At 44.2% G+C, this 9,582-nt stretch overlaps 1 protein-coding gene across 1 annotated transcript in view; it reads left to right on the forward strand.

The window, feature by feature from the left end:
- LOC115144423 (interphotoreceptor matrix proteoglycan 2-like) overlaps positions 1-5,688 on the forward strand; it is a 30,834-nt gene extending 25,146 nt beyond the window's left edge. The window contains exons 18-21 of the mRNA XM_065023682.1: positions 1,050-1,248; positions 2,051-2,130; positions 3,876-3,947; positions 4,226-5,688. Of these exons, the coding sequence (XP_064879754.1) occupies positions 1,050-1,248; positions 2,051-2,130; positions 3,876-3,909 (313 nt within the window). The 3' untranslated portion in view covers positions 3,910-3,947; positions 4,226-5,688. The remainder of the gene's footprint in view (positions 1-1,049; positions 1,249-2,050; positions 2,131-3,875; positions 3,948-4,225) is intronic.
- Positions 5,689-9,582: the final 3,894 nt, after the last annotated feature.

Here is a 9,582-nt window from a genome sequence, read left to right on the forward strand (position 1 = left end):
AGGAAAAGCGGCCAAAGGAGATGTTGGCTTTGGGGATGACCAGTGAAATATACCTGCTGGAGCGCATGCTACTATGGTGACCAGTGAGCTGAGATAAGGCGGAGCTTTACCTAGCAAAGACTTATAGATGATCTGGAGCCAGTGGGTTTGGCGACGAATATGTAGCGAGGACCAGCCAACGAGAGCATACAGGTCACAATGATGGGTAGATATGGGGCTTTGGTGACAAAACGGATGGCACTGTGATAGACTGCTTCCAATTTGCTTAGTAGAGTGTTGGAGGCCGAATAGTCAGTTTTACGAGGGTATGTTTGGCAGCATGAGAGAAGGAGGCTTTGTTGCAAAATAGGGAGTCGATTCTAGATTTAATTTTGGATTGGAGATGCTTAATATTAGTCTGGAAGGAGAATTTACAGTCTTGCCAGACACTTAGGTATTTATAGTTGTCCACATATTCTAAGTCAGAACCGTCCAGAATAGTGATGCTAGGCAGGCGGGCGGGTGCGGGCAGCGATCGGTTGAAGAGTATGCATTTAGTTTTACTAGAGTTTAAGAGCAGTTGGGGGCCACGGAAGGAGTGCTGAATGGCATTGAAGCTCATTTGGAGGTTTGTTAACACAGTGTCAAAAGAAGGGCCAGATGTATACAGAATGGTGTCGTCTGCGTAGAGGTGGATCTAAGAATCACTCGCAGCAAGAGCAACATCACTGATATATACAGAGAAAATAGTCAGCCTGAGAATTGAACCCTGTGGCACCACCATAGAGACTGCCAGAGGTCCAGACAACAGGACCTCCGATTTGATACACTGAACTCTATCTGAGAAGTAGTTAGTGAACCAGGCGAGGCAATCATTAGAGAAAACAAGGCTGTTGAGTCTGCATATCGCGGGGACTATTCGAAGCTAGTGCAGTGCGCCACAGGATGTTTTTGTGCTGATCAAGGGCAGTCAAGTCTGGAGTGAACCAAGGGCTATATCTGTTCTTAGTTCTACATTTTTTGAAAGGGGCCTTCTTAATAACGATGCCCATCTCCTACCTGTTTCACAGAGATCAGGACAGTGTGCCATCCTTAGAGAGAGCCACCAAGTTCAACCCCATGTATGAGAGTGATGTGGCCACGGCAGAGTACTACAGACGGTACGAAGACGACGTGCCGCACCACAGTACGGGCAGCGCAGACCCCTCTGTGGAGTTCTGCAGTGACGAGATACTCCAAATCTACGACAACTCCGAGCTCACCAGAGAGGTACGTAGAGGCACACGTGTGTATGAGATTCTATTTTCACCCTGAGTCTTTAGCTTCAGTGCTTATGGTGGAAGAGTAGCGCTCGTCCAGACACCAGCATTGGGCAGGCAGTACGGAAACCAACACAAATCCATCAGCCTTACATCAACCCCTAATGTTACATAACCGTCTCTCTCTCTCTCTCTCTCTCTCTCTCTCTCTCTCTCTCTCTCTCTTCTTACCCCTCTCTCTCTCTCGCTCTCTCTCTCTCTCTCTCTCTCTCTCTCTCTCTCTCTCTCTCTCTCTCTTACCTCTCTCTCTCTCTCTCTTTCTCTCTCTCTCTCTTACCTCTCTCTCTTCTACTCTCTCACACCTCTCTCCCCTCTCTTACCTCTCTCTCTCTCTCTCTCTCTCTTACCTCTCTCTCTTACCTCTCTCTCTTCTACTCTCTCACACCTCTCTCCTCTCTCTCTCTCTCTCTCTCTCTTACCTCTCTCTCTCTCTCTCTCCCTCTCTCTCTCTCACACACCTCTCTCCCTCTCTCTCTTTCACTCTCTCTCTTACCCTCTCCTCTCTCTCCCCTCTCTCTCTTTCACTCTCTCTCTTACCTCTCTCCTCTCTCTCTCCTCTCTCTCTTTCACTCTCTCTTTCCCCCCACATTATTCTCTCTCTCTCTTTCTCTCTTTCTTTCTTTCTTTCTTTCTTTCTTTCTTTCTTTCTTTCTTTCTTTCTTTCTTTCTTTCTTTCTTTCTTTCTTTCTTTCTTTCTTTCTTTCTTTCTTTCTTTCTTTCTTTTGCTCTCATTGTCTCTCTCTCTCTCACAGCAAATTCAGGACCGCCTAAGGATAATTGAGTTGTGTGCCAAAGACCGTCAGTTTGCAGACTTTGTACGGCAGCATCAAGTGTGAGTTAATGATGCTGTATTCTTACTGTCTGTCTGTGTGCATTCATACTGTCTGTCTGTATAGCCAGACTACAGTAGGCTGGCCCACCTGATACACTAAACCTCCTGCTAGCTGGAGATTATCTACTTTCAGTGTAGTGCTGAGCGGTGAGCCAGGGTTCAGACTGTCAAATCTCTCCTTACCTTGGGGCTGGGAGGACAAGACAGGACACACGTCCTCTGTATGGTCATGGTCACCCCAGACCTTGGAAAGGGAACAGAGCAGACTAGAATGCAGCAGACTACAGGAGGCCTTTCTGTCTGGCCTGGCCTGTCTGTTTGCCAGTGGTGTGACTGGAGCCGGATACACACTTCACACAGTATGAGAACCTCTATACAGGAAACGTCTCCAGTCCAGAATACCTGTTCCAAAACCATTAGTGGAGCTATTTAGACATTCAGTTGTAGAGTTTCTGTTTCACTGGCCTTGTGTCAGCTCACGTATGGTCTGCATCCCATATGGCACACTATCCCTACAAAGTGCACTATTTTTGACCAGAGCCCTATGGACCCCAGTCTATAGTGGTGCACTTTATAAGGAATGGGGTGCTATTTGAGATGCAGACCATAGTCTGTCTCTTTCTATGGAATGTTCTAGAGTATGGAAGGTTCTAGAGTATGGAAGGTTCTAGAGTATGGAAGGTTCTAGAGTATGGATGGTTCTAGAGTATGGACGGTTCTAGAGTATGGACGGTTCTAGAGCGCTCAGTAAGTCAGACAGAGACACAAGCAGCTGGGGCCGTAGGGGCGTCAGTCATTCACCTGTTCCAGGTATTAAGTTCCAGACAAAAACACCACTGCAGGATGGCCAAATACTCAAGTCAAATCACATTTTATTTGTCACATACACATGTTTAGCAGATGTTATTGCGGGTGTAGCAAAATGCTTGTGTTTCTAGATTCCAACAGTGCAGTAATATCTAACAATTAACAACAATACACACAAATCTAAAAGTAAAAGAATGGAATTATATAAATATTAGGATGAGCAATGTCGGAGTGGCATAGATTAAAATACAGTAGAATAGAATACAGCATATGAGATGAGTAAAGCAAAAATATGTAAACATTATTAAGTGACTAGTGTTCCATTATTAAAGTGGCCAGTAATTTCTATGTCTAAGTCTATGTATATGGAGCAGCAGCCTCTAAGGTGCATGTATGTTATGTTATGTAATCAGGTGGAAGCCGCCTAGTGATGGCGATTTAACAGTCTGATGGGCTTGAGATAGAAACTGTTTTTCAGTCTCCCGGTCCCAGCTTTGATACTGGTTAAGTTCATTCCCAACTGTAAACAGTGGAAAAGGAGAAGAGTTGGGCCAGTCAGAACCGGGATAGCTAGGACGGTCAGTTCAGGTACACTTCTGATCTACAGATACTACGGCCAGTCTGCTGTACAAAGAGAATAGACAGAGTCTTTGTGAAAGGCAGATGGAAGGAAACCCAGTAAGCATAATAGTCTTTGGGCCTGTGTAGAGCCAGTCAGAGGAGGCAAACAGACCAAGAGAAGGGAGGGGGTTGGAGACGGTTCATAGGCCACATCCAACATCCCTCTTCGAGGCAGAAAAATAACATTTTAAAGTTGACAGGCATCCCCAGGGTTTAAAGGTTGGGTACTAAAGTGTGGTTTGTGTGCAATTTTGAGCCACTTCGGTCACTGTCAAAAGCCTCAATCTAATCTACTCCTGTTGTGTGTGTGCTGACAGAGCGCTGGACAGAAGAGCGAGCTCTGAAACATAGGAATGCTGGAGAGCCAGCTGATCACTGTGAACCTCAAGGTACTTTATTGTTGATTCCTGACATGTCTAGAATGGTCATAGAATAGGCCTAAACTTAGCTTGTCTTAAATATACTTTGTACTATATTGTCATTGATTCCGATAGGCAATGTGTAGTTGTTGCGATATTGTCTGTAGATGGTAGTAAGCCACAGTGTGCTGTCGTAGCTGGGTTTAATAGCTACAAACTATCTACATTTAAACTGTAAACCTCACTTCTGATAGATTACAAACGATCTACATTTAAACTGTAAAACTCCCTTCTCTCTTTCCTTTCAGAAATATGCCTTTGTCTTTGACTTCAGAAAGAGGAAAGTGTCTTCTGTTGCCATGGTGCTTCTGATGGACTCTGCAGGATGACCAGATGAAGAGGATGTATATTTAAAGAACATCTTCTCTATGAGGCGTGATGTCTTGTGCTGTTGCAACGTGTCACTGACTCTGTTTCTATGACCTTGTGCTGTTGCAACGTGTCACTGACTCTTTTTCTAAAGGGGGAGTGCACTGTAAATACTTTTATTTTTGTTGTTTCAGTTTTTTCTTCGGTTATCACAGCCATCACCTTATCCTATGAGCTAGCCTCCTGCTCAGCTAGCCATCTAACATCTAGATACAGTTACTGTCAAAAAGGTTTGCTGCATTGCACCTCTTACTTGCACAAATCTGTGAACAAACAACAAACAGACTTCAATTGTTGTGTCCTTAGTTAGTTTGGACGTGTGGGTCCCTTCCTGCTCTGTTCTCCCTAATCATGGTCTTCTTCAGTGCCTTCACTTGGTTTCAGTTAGCATTGTGGGGTGTTGTGTTCTGAAACGTAAAGCGGCTGCTGGCAGGACCCTTGAAGTTCACTGGATATCACTGGAAGGCTACTGTCCTGCATGGAAACTAACTACATGTTTAATCTATCCACATAACCCACATAATTTCAACCCCCAAATTCAATGTGATGAAGTTGAACTGTTTGGAGTAGAAAAGAGAAATCAATGTAAGATAATTTAGATTTTTTTTCACCTAACTTTTAACCTAAATCCAATGACTTGGTGACATTTTTTGTTGATTCCACATTGAATTCACGTTAGTTGACAACTCAACCAAATGTAAATCAAAACTATACGTAGAACTGACATCTGTGCCCAGTGGGTACTGACTGGATGGCACAGGCTAACGCTATATAGCCTCCACTGAAATTATCAAATATCCTGGTTGCTGTACTTACTTGAACATGATTTTGGCAAAAAGTTGTAGATAATCAATTGTGTAGACATAAATTCATTGGGTATTTAACTGTTGGAATGAATATAGATTGATACTCTGGAATTGTGATTGTTAGTAACCCCTTTTGGCCATAGCCAATAGCCCATGAAAACATGTTTTCTCATTTCTCAAATCTGACATCTGCTGCTTTGGGTTAGTCCACGTATCCATGACGATCCCAAGCAACCATGACGATCCCAAGCCTTTGTATATATCAGGAGTCGACTGTATTCATCCACATGTTTTGATGAACCAAATGTCCTCGACCCATTGAAAAAGGGGTTAAATGTGTACGTTGTCTCTGTTGATGTGTTTTCTATGTTTTCTCATAGTTCAGAGACTAACAAGACAATGGTGTTATGATCTGTGTTCTGTATGTTAGACTTACTGGATGAAAGCCAACAGGCACTTTTTGTAATAAAATGTCAATATTTTTTACAATATTATAATGCATATGTCATTTTATCAAGTAAATCTATATTTATCAAGCCTTGATATCATTGTACACTGAGTATACCAAACATTAGGAACACCTTCCTAATATTGACTTGCTGTACAGCATTGGTTTGTTCTGGGATGAAAGTAAAGTGGCCAACGTCAATAACATTCCTTTGCTTTTGCTCTGTATATTTGAGATGCAAACATTCTTGGCACACAGATCGCTCCATGCTGAATGAAGTTGACATTTAGGTCATCTTTGAGATTGGCAGTCTGCCTGCGTTGGACACAGCCAGTAGCTCACTTAAATACAGAGTGACAAGTAACCTTACCACACAGTTAAGGTCACACTTAAGAAAGGCATTTACTCAGTGTAGAGGCTTACAATGATTTAAAGTAACAATGACTGACAGTGATTAAAGTCCAACGTTGTTGGTGTTCTTGGACAAAAGATGTCCACACCCTTGCATGGAACACCAATATCCCCTCTGAGATGTTTCAGTGGTTTTACTCCACCCTCTGGAAACAAGGATAACCCTCTGATTTCTTCTTCCCTGTACAACTCCACTATTGGGTGTCAACTTCTTGTCTAGATCATTTATGGAACCATCAAACAAGTGAACCCATGTGTGGACAGGAAAATTATGGCATATTCAATGGACTCCCCAATGACATAGAAAATGACTTCCACTGGATGATATTGTCGTGTCTTTGGCTATGACGGATTAAGTGATATGACATGCTATTCAATAAAATAATTTCTTTGTAATTAATATTACCTGATTGAGCTAATCATGTAAATGTAATTAACTAGAGAGTCGGGGCACCACAAAATAATATTTACAGAGCTGTTATCTTCCGAATAAACTCTTAAAGACCTAGTAATATTTTACATCAATAGCAGTCAATATTAATCGTCACCTTAATTCAGTCTCATCTGAAAGTTGTAAATTCTTGGTTATCTTCACGAACCCTGGCTAACAAGTTGAATCAGCAATACAAAATTGGGTTTAATTATTTATTTACTAAATACCTAACTAATCACAGAGAATTACACATAATTAATCATAACTTGATTACAAATTACGTCATAAAGGAAAATGTCCCTAGCGGGCGGAACAGATATGACAGCTTGTTACACAAAAGAAAAGGGGCTGGGTTTGAATGAACGAGCGGCAAGACTGAGTAACAAAGGAAGAAGCTGTGCTATCGTAAATACAGTATCTTATGCATTCTAAATTACCGCCCATTTGGAAAAGGAAAATGCAATAAATATTTACTCTGAACTGTGCTTCAGTAGGTTGGTGGTAGATGGAAGGCCGTGTTGCCAAACCGAGTCCTTTATCCTTTGAAGAATGTCTCTGGTGGTCAATTGGATACGTTGTGCTACCTACTTCCGGCGCCGATAGAGATGGCCGCCTCGCTTCGCGTTCCTAGGAAACGATGCAGTATTTATTTTTTTAACGTGTTATTTCTTACATTGGTACCCCAGGTAATCTTAGGTTTTATTACATACAGTCGGGAAGAACTACTGAACATAAGAGCAACGTCAACTCACCATCAGTACGACCAGGAATATGACTTTCCCGAAGCGGACCCTGTGTTCTGCCTTCCACCCAGGACGACGGAATGGATCCCATCCTGCGACCCAAAACAACGACGTCGTAAAAGAGGCAAACGAAGCGGTCTTCTGGTCAGACTCTGGAGACGGGCACATCGCGCACCACTCCCTAGCATACTACTCGCCAATGTCCAGTCTCTTGACAACAAGGTTGATGAAATCCGAGCAAGGGTAGCATTCCAGAGGGACATCAGAGACTGTAACGTTCTTTGCTTCACGGAAACATGGCTCACTCGAGAGACGCTAACGGAATCGGTTCAGCCAGCTGGTTTCTTCACGCAGAAACAAACATCTCTCTGGTAAGAAGAAGGGCGGGGGGGGGGTGTATGCCTTATGATTAATGAGACATGGTGTGATCACAACAACATACAGGAACACAAGTCCTTCTGTTCACCTGACATAGAATTCCTCACAATCAAATGTCGACCGCATTATCTACCAAGGGAATTCTCTTCGATTATAATCACAGCCGTATATATTCCCCCCCAAGCAGGCACATCGATGGCCCTGAACTAACTTTATTTGACTCTTTGCAAACTGGAAACCACATAGACTCCCTAAATTGTATCAGCATATCGATTGTGCAACCAGGGCTGGTAAAACCTTGGATCATTGCTATTCTAACTTCCGTGACGCATATAAGGCCCTCCCCCGCCCTCCTTTCGGAAAAGCTGACCACGACTCCATTTTGTTGCTCCCTGCCTACAGACAGAAACTAAAACAAGAAACTCCCGCGCTCAGGTCTGTTCAATGCTGGTCCGACCAATATGATTCCACGCTTCAAGACTGCTTTGGTCACGTGGACTGGGATATGTTCCGCATTGCTTCCAACAACAACATTGACAAATACGCTGATTCGGTGAGCGAGTTCATTAGAAAGTGCATTGACTACGTCGTTCCCATAGCAACGATTAAAACATTCCCAAACCAGAAACCGTGGATTGATGGCAGCATTCGTGTGAAACTGAAAGCGCGAACCACTGCTTTAAACCAGGGAAAGGTGACCAGAAACATGACCGAATACAAACAGTGTAGCTATTCCCTCCGCAAGACAATCAAACAAGCTAAGTGTCAGTATAGAGACAAAGTAGAGTCACAATTCAACGGCCCAGACACAAGAGGTATGTGGCAGGGTCTACAGTCAATCACGGAATACGAAAAGAAACCAGCCCCGTCACGGACCAGGATGTCTTGCTCGCAGGCAGACTAAATAACTTTTTTGCCCGCTTTGAGGACAATACAGTGCCACTGACACGGCCCGCAACCAAAACATGCGGACTCTCCTTCACTGCAGCCGACCAGAGTAAAACATTTAAACATGTTAACCCTCGCAAGGCTGCATACCCAGACGGCATCCCCAGCCGCATCCTCAGAGCATGAGCAGACCAGCTGGCTGGTGTGTTTACGGACATATTCAATCAATCCTTATCCCAGTCTGCTGTTCCCACATGCTTCAAGAGGGCCACCATTGTCCCTGTTCCCAAGAAAGCTAAGGTAACTGAGCTAAACGACTAGCACTCACTTCCGTCATCATGAAGTGCATTGAGAGACTAGTCAAGGACCATATCACCTCCCCCTACCTGACACCCTAGACCCACTCCAATTTGCTTACCGCCCAAATAGGTCCACAGACGATGCAATCTCAACCCCACTGCACACTGCCCTAACCCATTTGGACAAGAGGAATACCTATGTGAGAATGCTGTTCATCGACTACAGCTCAGCATTTAACATCATAGTACCCTCCAAACTCATTATCAAGCTCGAGACCCTGGGTCTCGACTCCGCCCTGTGCAACTGGGTACTGGACTTCCTTACGGGCTGCCCCCAGGTGGTGAGGGTAGGTAACAACATCTCCACCCCGCTGATTCTCAACACTGGGGCCCCACAAGGGTGCGTTCTGAGCCCTCTCCTGTACTCCCTGTTCACCCACGACTGCGTGGCCATGCACGCCTCCAACTCAATCATGAAGTTTGCGGACGACACTACAGTGTAGGCTTGATTACCAACAACGACGAGACGGCCTACAGGGAGGAGGTGAGGGCCCTCGGAGTGTGGTGTCAGGAAAATAACCTCCCACTCAACGTCAACAAAACAAAGGAGATGATTGTGGACTTCAGGAAACAGCAGAGGGAGCACCCCCCTATCCACATCGATGGGACAGTAGTGGAGAGGGTAGTAAGTTTTAAGTTCCTCGGCGTACACATGACGTACAAACTGAATTGGTCCACCCACACAGACAGTGTCGTGAAGAAGGCGCAGCAGCGCCTCTTCAACCTCAGGAGGCTGAATCAAATCAAATCAAATCAAATCTATTTATATA

Source organism: Oncorhynchus nerka, linkage group LG2 (assembly GCF_034236695.1).
Source record: "Oncorhynchus nerka isolate Pitt River linkage group LG2, Oner_Uvic_2.0, whole genome shotgun sequence".
Classification (NCBI taxonomy): domain Eukaryota; kingdom Metazoa; phylum Chordata; class Actinopteri; order Salmoniformes; family Salmonidae; genus Oncorhynchus; species Oncorhynchus nerka.